Below are 18,106 nucleotides of genomic sequence, written 5' to 3' on the forward strand. Positions count from 1 at the left end.
GGGTGGCTCAGTGGGTTAAAGCCTCTGCCTTCAGCTCAGGTCATGATCCCAGGGTCCTGGGATCAAGCCCCGTATCAGGCTCTCTACTCAGCAGGGAGCCTGCTTCCCTTCCTCTTTCTCTGCCTACTTGTGATCTGTCAAATAAATAAATAAAATTAAAAAAAAAAAGTATCTTTTTCTACGAATGCTTGTCTCTCTCAAACAGTACAATACTGAATCTGCCCTAGAATGTGGATCAGCTTCCTTGGGTACCTGTTAGTATGTATTTGTGAAAGGTTAAAACTATCCTTAAAGAGCCAGGTCTTACGGATAAAATAAAAACCAAAATAAGGAAGCACTGAGTGAAAACTCACCATGTCCAACTTCAGAAGTAGGCACTTAGTAATGGCTGAGGCAGTATGTTTAATATGGTTAAGATCGCTTACTTGCATGACCAGTTTTCACATTTATAAGTGCTGGTAACAGAAAGACAAGGCTTATGTCAAAACTTGGACCAGAAACCAACTTCCTCTGAATCAACACCTACCAGTTATAAGAACAATAGGTTATACTATGTTAAAAAAAAAAAAAAAAGATACACAAAAATACATTTTGCTTTTGGAACTAGGTAGCCATGAATAAATTGTGTTGAAACAGCCCAGAAACAAAATCAATATTGTATAAATTTATTTTGTTAAAAAGTTAAAAAAATAAAGAGCATACAATCTTCAGATTAAAGGCACATATCTTCCATAGTATCCACAAGGTAAAATCCTTTTGTTATTGGGATGGACTCTTCTTCATTCCTCGCCTACTGATCACGTGGGAAACTCATCGTTATGCTAATGCCCCAGGACCAGCGTTTCTCCAAGCCCTGAGACTTCTAGCCATCCTGTTCTTTCTACATTCCACTCTTACCTCCATCTCTTTTCCAGCCCTACTTTTGTCAACTTCCCTCCCCCTCTGCCACTCCCATTCCACTCCCGTTATCTCCAGTATCTCCAGTTTGGGATGAGCACATGGTGGACGCAGATGCCCAGCAGGGAGTGGCAGGAATCAGGCAGCCCCCCAGTACTCCCAGGTCTCTCAGCCCATGGGCTGTACTCACTGACGGCTTCTGTCTCCAGGCAGTGGTGTCTCTTCCTCTGACCAGGGGCTCGGAAGGCTTTATCAGGGCCGGGACCACGGGCGCTAGTAGCTGTCTGTACTTAGATTTTGCTTCAGATGGCTCGCAGATGAAGGTCAAATGAGCTTACTGAGCACAAAGAGTTCCAGAACTTTTCTCAGGAAAAGGAAAATTGGGGGCTTGATGACTAAGTTGGTAAGCAGCAGCCACCTTATTTATAAGGTAAGGTACGGACGGCAGTCACCTTATTTACCTGCACAAATGAACAATTACACCTGAATTGTTTCTATTTGGCTTTAGGAAGGAAATGGGTTTTTCTTTTTAGTTTTTGTTCTGTTTTGGTCAGATACGGACTGTTATCTTTCCCCAAGCCTACCCTGAAGCATGTCGAGTAACAAAGTCAGCCAGCCCAGCCTTAAATCTTTGCCTCTGGAAATCCAGAGCTCAACTGGTCACTGTCTTTTTTGTAATCCAACAGAAAAAGAAAAAAAGGACCTTTTCTCTCCCCATTTAGAATTCTAAGAGCACAGGAGTCAAAACAATGTGTGCCCGCTGTTAACGCACGAGGAAAATGGCGCGGCCAGACAGCGAGTCACATAGCCACCCTCTGTGGCTGTGGAAGACTGTCTGATGACACTGAGGTCAACCTAAACCAAGGCGCGCCAAAACATTTCACATCAGCAGGGAACTCCTGCGACCCTGAGAAAGGGGCAGAAGAATTTACCACTGAAAACTAAGTTCATATTTATTGGTAAATTTATTGGTAAATGGCTACAAAAGCAGGTTATAATTTCACACCAATATCCTGTTGTCAACGTAAAAGTTAAAATTCATTTATTTTCCATGAAACATAAGCATCTAAGTCAATAAATTAAAATATATATATTCTTTAAGAGTCTTTTATACCAGGAGGCCTGTTTTTGGTCTTCTAGTGACTTCCTGCCCATTTTCACCAGACGAAAGCAGCTCGCTCTCGTAACATGCGGACACCGAAGCGCTGCCACTCTCTCTGGTAGATCCACAGTTCCTGTGTGGTGTCCAAACAAGCCAGTACGGCCCCTCCTTTCCACGCGATCAGCCGGGGATCCATGTCCTAGGGAAGTGAAGAAGATATTTCAGCAAAAGTAGACAAGACGTATATTTAATCATTTCCTTGAATTTGGGGGCTAAAAAAACCCTGCTGAGTCAATACCTAAAAAGCCAGATTTTTCAACCTGCATTAAAGACTCATCCATAGAGGACCAATGAACTACAGACAACTTTCTGTTCCAACTGATGAGAGAGCTTCAGAGTTTATTACTGAAGATGCTACTATTCACTGTAATTCCACAAACAGGCGCCCATATGCAGGAACGTACATAAGGAAATCATTATTCTGAAGTTAGAATGGAATAAATATATCCCATTACCCCTTCCTCAGGATTAAAATTAAATAAGAACATCCCCAGGAATTGTTCGTGGGATATAATGAAATACAGACAACAGTCTCTTTCTAAATTCCAGGGTCTGTGTTTCTTTCCGAGATAGTTCAAGCCGGAAGGATCTGTAAATATGCCCTCGTCCAGGACCAGCAACAAATCCTTGATAGGAAAGTGAAAACTGGAGTTGTTCGGGCTGACGGGAGACCAGCCAGTCTTCTTGCCCTACCCAGTCCTTTTCCAAAGGCATGGCTTTTGGAAGTCAGTCATGCGAGTCTGAAGAGCACAGCAGGGACACCCAGGGGTCTGGAGTCCTGGGAACACCCAGGACTCCAGACCCCTAGCCCAAAGCTCCTTGCACCAAATCTGTGACCTACTGAAATTTTTCCACTTGCCCAAACCCTTAATTAAGAGCTGCCCAGATGCAAGCTCATGGCTCCCAGGATTTTATCTGTCCACATATAACATTATAATTAGAAAGAATCAGTCCTGGTTTCATGTACATATAATTCAACTGCACCATGAACAACAGACCTTGGGCCTTGTGATCACATCCACGTTCTCAATAATCCGCCTGAATGAAGGTGGCATTTTGTTGAGAATTCTGTGTTGCAGAAATTCTTGAGCTTTATGGAACATCAAACCACCTCCCACCACGAGGATGGAACTGTACATCTTCCTTTTGGTATCATCAGATGCTGAAAAGACAATGATATTCCTTCAACTCTTTTTCTCCATATCCACCACCACCCTGGGCCAAGTCACCACCATCTCTTGCTTGTTTAAGAGCCTCCTCAAAGATCTCTCTCCAACCTATCCTCAGCAATGCAGACAGAAGAACCTTGCAAAACACCAATGTGAACAAGTTGCTACCATACCGCACCCTGCTACTTGCAGGATTAGGACCCAAATCTCCACAGGGACCTACAACGTCCAATGTGGCACGTATACACGGCTTCTCTAGCTCCATCCTGGCCCCTGCCCCCAAGCCACACTGCCTCCACACAGGCCTCTTCCTCTGCCCGGAATGCCATCCTGTGACAGGCTAACCCCCACTCACCTCCTATATCTCTCAAGTGGCTCTTCCCCAAGGAAGGCTTCCCTGGCAAGCCTCCCACCCTCTACACTTCTTTCTCCTAATAAAAATCCCTCACTAAATCCTATCAGAAGCTCTGAAAGCCAGTACCTTTAGTTTGACTTTGCAGCCCCTGCTACAGTTGTGATTTCCAATGTGTGGGGCAATTTAACGTCTTCGGTCTCCCCTAGTAGGCTATATGCCCAACAAGGCCAGGAACCGATTCCTAACACCAGACAATGCGAGCACAAAGCAGGAGCTCCAGTTTCTCAATGCATACGCTATGCTGCACAACCACACTCTAGCTTGACCCCCTTCACCTGACCAGCTTCCAAAACATGCTTACAACAGCAGTCGATGCTGTGAAGAATGGCTTTATCCAGGCCCAGGGCTTTCCCTTCAAATAGCGAGATGGCAGTCTTCCTGGACATCAGTGCCGTGAGAGCCTCCTCAGATTCATTGCCAGCCATCAGACAGTCTCCCTGGGAGGATCCCAAATCCACCTCCTGGGCATGGAGTCTTTCTGGAAGATCGGAAGACTGGCCACGAAGATCCCCCTCATATCCAATGGGTTTGGACGCAGACTTTCGGTCAGCAGTAGCTTTGGCAGACTTTAAATCAAGTAAAAGGACAATCAAGTGGATGGTAGGACTGTCACAGAACAGTGTGGGTGTTTCCCAGCTAGACGCCACCCCTCCTTGAGGCACTATTTACACCACCGTAAAACAAAGGTGCATCACTGTGGTGCAAGGGAACGCATGCCAGTTCACAGCCAACCACCCAGACCCACTCCCAGCTCGCCTGGTACTGAAATGCGGTGTGCAAAAGAGGAGGATGTGCTGATGATTCCAAAGTAGTCAGTAACAGTCAGGGCAAGTCTCACGACCTTACTATCACCCATTGGATTTTAAAACTGATACATCAGTGTACATGGGCATTTCCCCCTTGAACAGAATTTTTAAGTGGAGTATTTCAGTAGGATTCTTGTGCCTGTGGCTACTGTGGAACCTTCATTTTCAGACCTTATCTAACCACCTCATGCTCAGGGACAAGGACTAGAAAAGGTTTAGAGCCCTCCTCTCTCCATCATGAGCTGCTGATTCTTTGGCAGGGAAGAGCTTTTTGTGCCCCTGCATCAGACATTCCTATTACTGGGACCATTAGCTCTGGACAAAAGAATTCAGCTTTGTGCCTAGACCACATACCATTTAAGTTATAATTTTTAAAATAGGTGAGATTTTACTGAAAACATACCCTACTGAATAAAAAAGAAATAATGTATACACCAAAAAGAAGTATCTTCATTAAATTAACTTTTAAATGTATGAACTGGTATTCTGAAAATTGAATTAACGTCTGCTGAATGAAGAAATCTGTCATCTGGATTTTAAATTTAGACTTCATTTCATATACAGTTCTAAAAACAGTATTAGCTTTAGCATGCAGTCATTTTGCAGTGACTGCCAATGATCCATTAATGACAGGCAAACTGCTGCAGCGGCAAGGCTGTCCCCCTCACACTGGAATCACTGCAGACCTGTTCCTGCTTGCTCTGTGTGGCTAGCAGGTAATGCTCATCATGAGGATCCTCAGGGTCTCCCTGGGATCTGTGCTGCAAAGTTGTCATTTTCTGTCCAACAATTCCAAAAGTTGCAGGGTAAAACAAAGCCATTGGAGCCTGTGCAAGGAAGGAAAAAAAAAATGATCAACCAAGGACACAGCCTTCTGAAAAAACTGATCCATTAAATTCTGTTCTTCCCAAAACAAAACTGGCAGATCAGATCCTAGAAGGCAGACTAAATAAGCACTCGCTTTTGGGAGTAGCATTATTTCCTCATTGCACAAGAGGCCAGAAAACTTACAGAAATCATCCAACTGAGTGAGTGATACGACACCAGAAAGAAATGTCAAAGCAAATATAATGCAAGTGCTGGGATGCCTGGGTGGCTCAAATGTCTGCCTTCTGCTCAGGTCATGACTCAGGCGTCCCAGGATCGAACCCCACATATGGCTCCCTAAGTAGGAAGTCCGCTTCTCCCTCTCCCTGCTCCTTCTCTCTCAATAAATAAAATTTTAAAAAAATGTAATGCAAGTGCCCAATAAGCTACTTTATAATTTCTTAGAACAGTACTCCTCTCTCTAAATAATAACTAATCATATAGTGGCTAATTAAAAAGACGGTCCTCGGAACTATTCTAATCTGTATTCTACTGGTGGCTTAAAAGCTGGTTTAGTGAACAATCTAAGCCAGTCGACACTCTGACCTCATGAGGTTTCAGACAAGCACACTTTCTCTCAGTCTTACTGAACCTGGCTGGCTTTCTTTCTGTCCATGAAAATATAGAGCCATATATTACCTGGAGTTTTTCATCTCCTAATCGAAACTGGTAAAGTAGGGCAGGTGAATCTGGATGGCGAATCTGAAACTCATGATCCTGAAGTCCAGAGATGTCCTGATTCCAGGAAAAGATGCTGTCAGTGAAGAGTGCATGTAAACTCCTCAAATGACAATTAAGCCTCTCCACCATCTGAATTACCTCTATCAAGGCTGCCCCGCAATTTTCTGCCATTTTATCCCCCCGTTACAACTGGAACTTAGTAAAACAAGAGTCCAAAAGTACCCTGCTTCCCTTTCAACGTTTCTGAAATTTCTACCATCTTCAACAAGGACCCAAATCAGTAAATCAATTCCCTCAGTAACTAGGAAATGATACCCAGTCTTAGGTTTCTCAAAATTTTGTTATTTAGAATTAGATTGCTTGAAAAGTGTCAGGGAAAAGAAAAGACCTGAAACAGAAAGCATAAGAAGGTAGGAGTCCATATATGGCAATGGTAACATGTTAACTGTTCACAACACTAAGAAAGTGCTTCAACAGATGCCATTTTATTACACGTCCGTACCTATACATTCATTACAACTGACATCTTCTAAAGAGAGACAAATTTGCTAAATACTTTTTCTTTGAAAAGCCAGCTGTATTTTCCAGAACCTGAGACAACCTAACAGTGCTGACCTTACCAAAACACTCGCACTCCTTAAGAACTTCAAGCCCCTCTCAACTTAGGTTGAAAGGTTAGCATAATACTTTTATATTTTTAATTGCCTTTGAAATATCTTAAAATTTTCCCAGAAACAAAAATAACCAGCAATTTTGATTTTGCTCTCACCTGATCTAAATGACAGAAAGTTTCTTTAAGGTGCTGCAGAAGAAGACAATCCATTTTATTTGTTAGCTGGCATTCTCGGTAAGGGAACCCGGCTCGCTGCATCAGCCAGTAGAAACACCTTGACACGTCAGACCCCCCATAGGCCAGACAGAGGCTAGAATTAGAAGAAAAGGCAGGTGGGTAATCTGTTGGTCAAGAAGGTACGAAGGGCATTTCAAAAATTCAATCGGGCACAGTGAAACATGACAAGTCTCAAAAGATGTTTACAGTAGGAATAAAAATGAAAGGACGGGGGCGCCTGAGTGGCTCACTGGGTTGAGCCTCTGCCTTCGGCTCGGGTCATGATCTCAGGGTCCTGGGATAGAGCCCCACATCAGGTTCTCTGCTCAGAGGGGAGCCTGTTCCCTCTCTCTCTGCCTGCCTCTCTGCCTACTTGTGATCTGTCAAACAAATAAATAAAATCTTTAAAAAAAAAAAAATGAAAGGACAGGATGGATGGATGGGAGGTAGAAATGGAACTCTAGCAAAAGACCAGTGGTGGGCATCCAGCAGCAGTCATGCTATTTGCAAAAAAGTTTCCAAGAAGCAGAATACTCACAACTAAATGCAACTCATTTCTAAGACACTCTATTTACCATATGAGAGTTGTCTGCCTGTCCGTACTCACCAGTATATCAAGTTGTCAGGCAGTGACACCACAAGACAAACCCATAGGAGAAAACTTTAAAGTGTATACTACCCACTAACTGAATGGTTCTATGGTTTGGGAAAAGCCCTGCCATGTTATTTTAGAGGTGGGAGACCCAGGCCCAGTGTTTTCTCTATATTCTGAGAACCAACAGCATTAAGTAACACATAAGCAATGGACGAGCCAAATGAATGTATGCTGGATTTTAGAATGCATCATAATCTGGGGTGCGAGGCAACAGATCAACCTTTCTTATGGACTGCTTAGCTCCTCTTTTAAATGTTTCTATACCCTGCATCTCGAACTATCAACATGAGGGATAGGAAGAACTACAGCATCCTGAAGAAGCCTTCCTGGGAGCAAAAAATTGCTACAGAAATCCTGTGCACCGCCTGAGTGTGCTCACCCCGTGCTGGGCTTGTCGCAGGAAGGAGAAGCAACAAACCTGCTCCTGAGAGTTATTTTATTACCTCTTGTATCAGTGATGACATCACAAAGGGACTTGACCAGAAAGCTACTCATCACTCACTGAATAATTACGACAAAAGCAAATACTCACAATGCTAGAAAGAGAATTCAGAATTGAAAACCTCTTTTCCCCAACATGACCTGCCTAAATGGAGCTTTGCTGTGAGCAAACTGGTATGTCTACAGCAGACCACAGCACGACAAAGAGCTGCCTTCGTGGGAAAGCACACAATGCAAGCTAGGATTTTTAGGAGCTGCTGATGTGAACTCACAGTGGAGAGTTCTAACAGGAAGGATAAAATCAGTGGTTTATAGCCTTCCTAGAATTTGCACTTCCACAATGTGGGTATACTATGCAAACTTTGAATATATAATTCCTTATAAAAATTTTCTTTTTAGCTTCTGACGCTTTATAGCGAAATAGGCTGTGAGGGGAGAAGGAGCAGAGAACGCAACTTTCCAAGGTTCTTACCGAGTATTCCGATGAGAGACCCCATCCTCCACACAGCACACACTTGTCTTCTGGTCTCCAACATCTACGATACATGTGCTGCTTAAACCACTTCCAAAGGTGGCACAGACAGACTCCTGATGGACCACAATCCCTGAAACACAAAGGCAGAGGAGCAATCAGCTAGGGAGCAGTAAAGAGCCAAGGACGAATCATCAGTTAAAGTCTGGGAACCCCTGGGCAATTGTCTAAGCAAGGCTGAGACACTCAGAATAAGCATTTCAATACAGCACTGACTTAGATTAACGTCAGTAAAAAAGAAAAACAAATCTCATTTCAAGCAGCTTTCTCTGGAATATCCAGACTTACCTGAAAAACCCATCTTCATTAGGATCATATTCACTAATTCTTTCACGTGCTGTTTATTATAGATATCAGGAATTAGCAAGATACATCTATAATACTAAAAAAGAAGAACAACAACAAAACAGTTAATATTAAAATCCGGTCAAAATAAATGTCACTATACTTGTCTTCGGAGAGAATTCTCTCTAAAGGATGGCAGCAATGGTTAGAGGCCCAGAACAAAAGCTCAAACCTCTCTGCTATCTTACAGGTTTAACAAAAAAATAGAAAATTTTGAAATTGTGTGGGTTTTCCCCCCTTTAAATTATTAAAAACTTGTGAAATGGTATCACAATCCCAGATTTCAAGATATACTACAAAGCTATAATAATCAAAACAGTATGGTAAAGACACAAAAATACACAGACCAATGGAACACAACAGAGCCCAAAAATAGACCCACACTTAAGCGATAAATTGATCTCCGACAAAGGCAGCAAGAATATGCAATGGGAAAGACAGTGTCTTCAATAAATGGTGCTGGGAAAACTGGACAGCTACATGCAAAAGAATGAAATTGGACCACTTTCTCACGCCATGACAAAAATAAACTCAAAATGGGTTAAAAACATAAATGTGAGACCTGAATCCATAAACTCCTAGAAGAAAACATAGGCAAGTTCTTTGACAACAGCCCCAATTTTTCTAGAAATGTCTCCCGAGGCAAGGAAACAAAAGCAAAATTAAACTAGTAGGCTACACCAAAATAAAAAGTTTGCACAGAGAAGGAAACCATCAAAAAAATAAAAAGACAACCTACTTAGCCGGAGAAGGTATCTGCAAATGATATATTTGATAAGAGATTAATATATTGTCAAAATATATAAAGAACTTACACAACTCAACCAGAAAAACAAATAACCCAATTAAAAATACGGGTGGAGGATCTGAATAGACATTTTTCCAAAGAACACAGGCAGATGGCCAACAGACACGGAGAGACGCTCAACATCACTCATTAACAGGGAAACGCAAGTCAAAACCACAATGAGCTATCACCTTGCACCTGTCAGAATGACTACTACCAAACAGACAAGAAATAATAAGTGTTGGGGAGGATGTAGAGAAAACGTGGGAAGGTAAATTGGTATAGCTACTATGGAAAACAGAATGGAGAGTCCTAAAAAATTAAAAATAGAAATAATACATGACCCACTAATTCCACTATGGGCTATTACCCAAAGAAAATTAAAACAGTAATTTGAAAGAATACATGTACAGCCATGTTCATTGCAGCAGTGTTTACAACAGCCCAGATATGGAAGCAACCTCAGTGTACGTCAATAGATTAATGGGTATAGAAGATGTGGTACGGGGCGCCTGGGTGGCTCAGTGGGTTAAAGCCTCTGCCTTCAGCTTAGGTCATGATCTCAGAGTCCTGGGATCGAGCCCCGCATCGGGCTCTCTACTGAGCAGGGAGCCTGCTTCCCCCCTCTCTCTGCCTATCTCTCTGCCTACTTGTGATCTCTGTCAAATAAATAAATAAAATCTTTACCAAAAAAAAAAAGATGTGGTATGTATATACAATGGAATATTACTCAACCATAAAAAGTAATAAGATGTTGCCATTTGCAACAACTTGAGTGGACCTATAGGACCCTTATGCTAAGTGAAACTGGTCAGAGAAAAACAATTACCACATGAATTCACTTATATGCGGAATCTAAAAAACAAAACAAACCAAAAAAAGCAGAAAACAGACCCATAAATACAGAGAATGAACTGGTGGCTGTCAGAGTAGAGAGAGGGAGGGGGATGGGCAAAATGGGTGAAAGGGAGTGGGAGATAATGGCCAGTTATGGAATGAATAAGCAAGCCATGGAGATGAAAGATACCTCAGCACAGGGAATACAGTCAATAGTACTGTAATAGCACTGTGTGGTGACAGACGGTACCTACACTTGCGGCGACCACATTATGTACAAAGTTGTCCAATCACTGTGTTGTACACCTAAAACTGATAAAACTTTGTGTCTCATCTATATTTCAACCGAAAAAGGGGAAAAAAAAAAAAAAACCTTGTGAAATTAAAAGTAAGACAACAAATGTGAACTGAAAAAGGTCCAAAGAGAAGATATAAACATGAGCAAGCCTTCTGGTTGCAGAGCAGCAGATAGGACACAATAGAAAAAAACAAAATAAGAAAAAGAGAAATCACCGGGGATGAAGTCAGTGAAGAAGGAAAGCTATCCTCAAGCTATCCCTGAATGCTTCAAGGACACTAGATTACAAACAACTCACTGATATGTACTTTTACTGATCAAGACTCTTAAAGTCAGTTCAGGTAACTGAATTTTAGCTCACCTTTAAATCTTTTAGCGGGATTTCCAAGTATTTTTGGATTGCGTGAGACCATATTACTTCAATATCTGCCAGAACAGCAGTAAGGGAGCCCCCAGGTCCGGGGTGAATATTTAACTGACCTCTTCTGATAGGCCAGTGAATATTGTAACAGTCCAATGGATTAACGTACAAGGCCTAGAAAAGATGGGGAGATGAATACATTGTTAAAACTTCTCTTGGGCGTTTTCTGGATTCACATTAAAAAAATCTAGGGCCAGAGTTATGATTAACATTTGCTGACTATTCCAAATGTTGAGAGTGGAGAATCTAACATCACAGGAGCCAGTGTGAGTATCTGGGCTTGCAAGAGAGATTATGAACTCTAGGAAACAACTAGAACTGGACGGCACTGCAAATTTGCCTACCTCTTCTCCCACCAAAAACTCCGGATGATGAGATGTGTTTGTCCACTTATTTCCAGAACAGTGATCTAAAATTGCAGGTCGCATCTGCTTGTTGTAGGAGCGTGCCTGAAACAACAAATTATCTGAAAATTTACGTAAGAAAAAAGGGGGAGGGGAAGAGAAATGTAGTATGAATCCTCTTTTCTCCGCTCTCTCATAGACCAGATACAGTAGCAAAACTAAATCACAAATCCTAAATATTTGGCAAAATAATAACTGGTCGCAAAAAGATTCTTTTGGCCTTTTCCAAAATTGTGATTTTTTTTCCCCTGGGTTTTAATGCCTAGGCTGTGATTCACAGCCAGTCCAAAATTAATACTGCACTCTGTTTAAAGCTGAATATACATTTATGTATCATACCAACTCATGTCCATTTCTAATAGTATTTTTTATCATATTAAAATGGCACATGTAGTGAGAATATTGCTTTCCACCAAGATCCTGGAATTACACACTTAAGACTCTCAAGTACACTATAAATTTTTATCAACTTGCCAAAGAAACACCATCTTTTAAATTATTCATCTTGCCCAAGCATTTGTGACACTGATTTGGTTATTATGTAGGTGGTTATGAATGGTTTTCTTCCTTTTTTAAAGAAATCCCATCTTTAGTTTGCATAATGAAATCATGAATAGCACTTATTGACAGAACAGCGGTGACAGAATGAATCTGAAGAAAGAGTGAAGACTGAACCTGTTCAGGGGACACGGGAATCCGTCTTGTACCATTTGACATCTTTTTAGACCATATTGCTTGATCCACCATTTTAAGGCCATTTTGTCTTTGTTCATTACTTTCTGGTTTCTGGGGAGAAAAGTGAAAGATGAGCGGCACAAAGATTTAGTGAAAAAAGAACGCAATGTGGCAAACTACTGACTTAATCTATCGAGAGGAAATGCCCTCTCATAAACAAGTAGCTGCATTTCCTTAATTTCTGCCATATGTATCAATCTTTAGGATTCAAAGTAATCTTTTTATACTTTATAAATAAAAAGTCAGAAAGGAACCCTTACCATAAACCAACTATCTGCAAAAATCTATAACCTTAAGTGAAGTTTAAGTGATAAAACTGTTCATGGCACTAAGCACTGGATAGCTACTCAGTATTTACAGAGTATTTTAGAGACTTTTCCAAACATTTCCATATTCTCATATTTATAATTTTGTAACAATGTTTTATTCACTCGGGTTATTTTGTTTATTCAGCAGGTATTCAAGTCCCTGTAACACTGTAAAGAGCACATCTATAAATAGCTCCATGGAAAAGTTACTGTTTTCTATCAACTTTTACTCCTGAGATTTATGTCCTATTATAGAAGGGTAAGATCCAAAGATAGAAATAGATTTACACTCTTACACCCTCAAGTTACACTTAATCTTAGAAATGGACTTAGGTAGTCTTGCTAAAAAAAGTGGAACCTTAAAGCTAACAGAAGTATAGAAACTTCAAGTTCCTAAAACTATCTTTCATTTAAAACTTAAAGGTGGATTACAATGCAATACGCATACTTTCACATCTACCATGAAAAATGTTTCTGATAATTACTATCTGCAAGGTAGGATAAAGTAAATGCTAACTGCAAGGATATATACAGTCTTGCCTTTATACTATAATTTGATCTAAAACTGGAGAAAGTGATTGTAACAATTCGATTTGCTTATGGATTGAAAATACAAACTCAATATAAACTCTAAGTATCTGGAAGAGAAAAGTATGTCCGTTAAGAGACCTTAATGCATCAGTAAGTGAGTGACAATTCTGTCCCTTCCATTAAAAATCTCCTTCATCAATACCCAATTCATGCTGATGGGTTAAAATAATTTGATTTGCTTTTGTCATAATTATTTCTCTACAATTTAAAACCACTAGCTCACATGAAAAATGCTACTTGTAACCCTGAATGTTATTATTGTGAAACACATTAAAGCTATGAAGATGTTAATTCAGGTATACACAGCATACTTGAAAGTCTAAGCTCTCCCAGGAAAATCACCTTGGGCTTTCTCTCCAGATCCTCCATTTCTTTTCTTTTCTTTTCTCTCTTTCTTAAGATTTTATTTATTTGAGAGAGAGAGAGAATGAGAGAACCAGAGAGAGAGAGAGAGAGCGAGCATGAGAAGGGGGAGAGTCAGAGGGAGAAGCAGACTCTCTGCTAAGCAGGGAGCCTGATGCAGGACTCCTGATCCTGGGACTCCAGGACCATGACCTAAGCCAAAGGCAGTCGCTTAACCAACTGAGCCACCCAAGTGCTCCAGATCCTCCATTTCTGACTTACATTTAGTCCTTCCCTTAGGAGCCAGCTGTCCTTATATAGCGGCTGCCCTTGTTGTTTGTGCCTTCGTGCAATGACATGAGGAATGCTGGCAGGAAGTGTGTCTGTGGCTCGACCAATCCTTAAGGTTGTTGAACCTGGATGTATGACAACAATGAAGTTGCTCTGGATTTGCTGCGAATATAAAACACGGGAGTGTGACCTTAGTAAATAACATACAGGTAACAGGCTAGACTAAGAAGTGAGTCTCCTATAAAGACTACCAGACTCACAGGTTTCAAAATAATTCAGTGAAGGTAGCTCTCTGAGAGGCAACCAATTATTGCTCTCTGCAGAATGCAAACTCTTTTCCAGTATCTGTGCTCCCAGGATCTGACTCAGTACACAGGTCAACATCTGTTCAAATGAACAAAACGATAAATATCCAATATAAGTTAACCTACAATTACTGAGCATTTCTGTGCCAATACTGGGGGTACAATGGTGATCAAGACAAAATCCCAACCACCAGAGACCTTTTAGTCTACTAGGGGAAACAGACAAGGAGTAAGCGTAGGGAATACTATGACTAGCAAAATACTAGCTACATCTGAATCACCTAAAGATGCTTGTAGATTAAAAAAAAAAAAAAAAAGCAAGCTAGACTCTAAGCCTACACTACAAATTTTGATTCAGAATTTTCAGAGAAGGAGCCTACATATCTGCAACTTTCAAAAGTTCCTGAGGTGATCATCATGACCACTCAGGTTTAACAACCACTGATCGAACAGGTTAGGGAAGAAATTCACATAAGCACAGAATTATTATTTTGTAATGCTGGAAAGTAAGGCTTTATACTTCAACTACTTCTGAGTGTATGCATAAACCACATTTTGGTTGTTGTTTTTGTTTTGTTTTTGTTTTTTTTATTTGACAGACAGAAATCACAAGCAGGAGAGAGGCCCTCGGCAGAGAGGGGGGGAGGCAGGCCCCCCGCCGAGCAGAGAGCCCGACTTGGGGCTCGATCCCAGGACCCCGGGACCACGACCCGAGCCGAAGGCAGAGGCTCCAACCCACTGAGCCACCCAGGCGCCCCTGGTCATTGTTTTTGAAACACTTTACCCCTCATTAGTTCTATGCTATTCACCTAATCTGGCAAAAGTTTGAGGTTAAAATGCCAGAGTTCACTATTCTGTCCTCAAGGGTGTGAAAACTTTGCTGCATTTCACTCTTGCATCCACTCTTGGGAAGTGGTGAACAAGAAATGACAAAGCAGCATATGTCAGGACGTGGAGTGATTACCGTGGGCTTTACGGTTAGATGGCAATTGTTTCAGATATGTAATTTGCAAAGGGGGCAGAACATAATCTGAATCAGTTGGGGGACTCAGAGTTTCAGTGGAGAGCAGGGAAAGAACCCCTGATGATCCCTGTGACAACAGGATCCCTCTTGGAGAACCACCACTCCTGCACGACTTCTTAGCCTGCCCTACTCTTCTTCCACGTCTCCATTTACAACATTTCCTAGCTTGCCCATAAGATAAAGTCCAGAACCTGTTGAAATCAAGATCCGGTCTACTTCTCTAGCCTTACTCGAGAACCACCTCCTTTCTGGTCTCTTTAACCTTCTTAATCTAGATCTCTCTTGATTTCTTAACTCACCATCATGACTTCTAGGTCTGCACACAGGTTAACTCCCTCTTCCTGCCATGTCCTTTCTCCCTGGTAAATCTTACTTCTCCCTTCAGTTCTGAAGTTAAATGTTATTAGACTAGGTTTGTTTTCCCTGTGCAATATAATTTTCACGGCAACTGTCATGCCTGTAATTAGTTACTGTCTGCCCCGCCAACAGAAAAAAACCTTCACGTAAGAAGGGATCACTTGTGTCTTGTTCACTACTCTGTGCCCAGCAGAAGGTATAAAGGAGCCTAGAAAGTGTCTGCTGAATGCACCTCTTCCATGGGGTTGGCATGATGTTAAACAGGACTTCCCGAGCTTTTCTGGAATATGGGCGACATCTGTCCAGTAGAGTGGAGTAAAAAGATGAAGCTGCTTGCCGTCAGGGATACCTGTACCTCATTTACAGCACACAGGCCGCAGCACATTGACTGGAAAGTTCTGGGGTTAGGAATGGCAGGTTTCCAAAAGTGTGAACAAATATTTTTTAATAATTCCATATTTATATTAACATATTAGGGAAAAAACTAGCTGGTAGGTACCACAAATCATTTCCCAGAATAGTACCACTTAAGTAAGACTGAGTAAAAAGGTACTAACTAAACAAAAGGGTGTTTGTTTAACAACAAACTAACTAAACTAACTAACAAACTAAAGGGTGTTCTACAACCGACTGACGACTGACGTTAAGGAAATGCCGCTAGAGTGATTAAGGGCCCAGGCTATGGATTCACAGACTTGGCTTCCAATTCATACTGCAGCACTTCCTTCCTCTGGATGAAGCTCCCGCCTCACAGTTACTGTGAGGACTCAGCCAGTTAGTCAGTCTGGCTAGCTCTTCCAAAGTTCTCCACTGCCTTCCAGAAGACACCGACTCTGGTTTTGAGACTCTTGTGATAGGCTCTGCTAAGATCTCCAGCGTCACCTTTTGCACCTTCTTCCTCACTTCCAGACATCCTGATGGCCAAAACTTCATATGATCACCAAAACTTCACATTCTCTCCTGGCCCAGGTCACTTCCACACTGTTCTCCTTCCCTGAGAGTCCCCCTGACTCCTAATCATTCTTCAGGTCTTGGTCCTGAGGTCACTTCCTTTTCAACCATCCCAGGCCATCGGGGCTAAAGGGGGTACCTGCGGTGCGTGCCCAACACTTCCCTATGACCTTCTGCACTAGCCCGGCCCAAGCCATGCCCTAATACCTGCTGCCCCATGCCCAACTGTGAGCTCTACCCTCCTGCCTCCCACTCACCGATGAGGGAATCCTAGAGGGTGAGAACTGGCAAGGCCCTTACAGACCAGCCACTCTGCTGCCTCAACTCCATGGGTGGAGAAACTGAGGCCTGTACCACGGGAAGAACCACCCTCGGGGGTTTACGGGGACAGGGTGCTGTATATATCCTATGGCTGCCTGGCCGGCTGGGTGTTATCCTTAACCCACCCACCAGTCAGGGAACTGCCTCAGAGACGTCAACATGAAACTGAACATTTCAATGCCTCCTTACTTTTGCTGTGAATTTGCCCATTTTCCTACGGGAACATTGATTTTTTTCACTGATCAGTAAGCACACACACGTGCTCCGTGCTTGCCCTGCAACTCCAAATAATTCTTTCTGGTTAGCAGGATTTGCTCTTGCTCTGGTTCTGACACACAAACTCTTCACGTCTATTCACACAGTCGCCCGCCTTGGATTTTCCTAGCGTTATGCTTGAACTGGACTCCACGCCCTGAGGTCTCTCCTTCACAAAGGAATACGCCTGCCCCGCCAACTGTCTCTGCCCGGTGCCAAATTATCTGCGGTCAAGGACACCCCAGGGCAGCGTGGAAGGCGGGTGAAAGCCCGGTCCCGGTTCCGATTCCGCGGCCGGCCGGGGAGGGAACTACCGCCTGCACCAACCACCAAGGTTGGTGGTGGGGGAGGCCGGAAGCCTCGCGTCACCACCTCCCTCCCTTCCCCCGCCTGCCTCTCCTCCCCCGCCCGGCCGGAAGGCCCTCACCGAGACCCGCCCCCGGCGCCGCGTCTCACCTCCTGCAGCGACTCCGGCACTAGCGCGGGCACGATGGGCCTTTTCACGCCGCGCTGCTCCTTCTCCTTCTCCCCGCCCTTCTCCTTCCCGTTCTCCCCGTCCCCCTTCTCCGCCTGGGTCATTGCGGCCGCGGCCGCCTACCGGCCTCCACCCTCAGGGACGCGCAGCGCCGCGCCGCCGGAGCTGGAGAGCCCCCGCGCACGCGCAACCTCCCAGCCGGCTTCCCGGCAACCAAGATGGCCGCCGGGCAGCTACCCCGGAGACTTCCGGGAAAGCGGAGGGGCGGAACCATCCGGGTGAGGGGGCGGGGCGGGGTGGGGCGTGATGGGTGAGTTTTGCTGCGATTGGTCCTGGCGGTAGCATGCCCAGGGCCGACTTGTTTTTATTTCAAGCGCTCACGCAGGAGCAGCGGGTACGCGGTTTTTGGCTCAGCTCACAGCTTCTTTACTGGCCTCCCAGACCCCACGCATATTCTAGTTCTCATACTGCGCTGGTCCAGCCTCTAACGTTAAGGTGTTCTTGAATTAGGGCGCCTCACTCCACATCCCTTGCGCGAATTTATCCAGTTTCCATGGCTTTACATATGAAGATATCTCCCAAATACATGATTCCTGTCTGGAAGT

General features: G+C 43.2%; 1 protein-coding gene across 3 annotated transcripts; it reads right to left on the reverse strand.

Moving 5' to 3' along the window:
* Window positions 1–428: 428 nt before the first annotated feature.
* LOC111144299 (ARP8 actin related protein 8 homolog) lies at window positions 429–17,711 on the reverse strand. 3 transcript variants are annotated; one of them, XR_002640383.1, is made up of 14 exons: window positions 17,483–17,711; window positions 13,805–13,975; window positions 12,222–12,332; window positions 11,487–11,591; window positions 11,083–11,256; window positions 8,743–8,836; window positions 8,395–8,527; window positions 6,767–6,920; window positions 5,956–6,051; window positions 5,136–5,276; window positions 3,945–4,209; window positions 3,058–3,221; window positions 1,088–2,198; window positions 429–455 (listed from the first exon to the last, which is right to left on the reverse strand). XR_002640383.1 is itself a non-coding variant. In XM_022498546.1 (14 exons), exons 1-13 carry the CDS (start codon window positions 17,603–17,605, stop codon window positions 2,055–2,057), a joined length of 1,875 nt encoding a protein of 624 aa, XP_022354254.1. In that variant the 5' UTR covers window positions 17,606–17,711; the 3' UTR covers window positions 711–1,358; window positions 2,012–2,054. The 3 variants fall into 3 exon arrangements, 2 of the variants coding, with proteins under 2 accessions (XP_022354254.1, XP_022354253.1); XM_022498546.1 differs by lacking the exon at window positions 429–455 and having other exon boundaries at window positions 711–1,358; window positions 2,012–2,198; XM_022498545.1 differs by lacking the exon at window positions 429–455 and having other exon boundaries at window positions 711–2,198.
* Between the last annotated feature and the right edge of the window lie 395 nt (window positions 17,712–18,106).

The sequence above is a fragment of the Enhydra lutris genome, unplaced genomic scaffold (assembly GCF_002288905.1).
Source record: "Enhydra lutris kenyoni isolate GAN:26980312 unplaced genomic scaffold, ASM228890v2 scaffoldscaffold10, whole genome shotgun sequence".
In the NCBI taxonomy this organism is placed as follows: domain Eukaryota; kingdom Metazoa; phylum Chordata; class Mammalia; order Carnivora; family Mustelidae; genus Enhydra; species Enhydra lutris.

Bases quoted from the DNA above. Each gene is read 5' to 3' on its own strand.
- LOC111144299 (XM_022498546.1), bottom strand. From the start codon at position 17,605: ATGACCCAGGCGGAGAAGGGGGACGGGGAGAACGGGAAGGAGAAGGGC. The intron at 8,528-8,742 runs GTAAGTCTGGAT...TTTGTGTTTCAG, and splicing joins AATGAAGATGGGTTTTTCAG to GGATTGTGGTCCATCAGGAG. The intron at 3,222-3,944 runs GTAAGCATGTTT...TTGTCTTTTCAG, and splicing joins TCACAGCATCGACTGCTGTT to CATCTGATGATACCAAAAGG.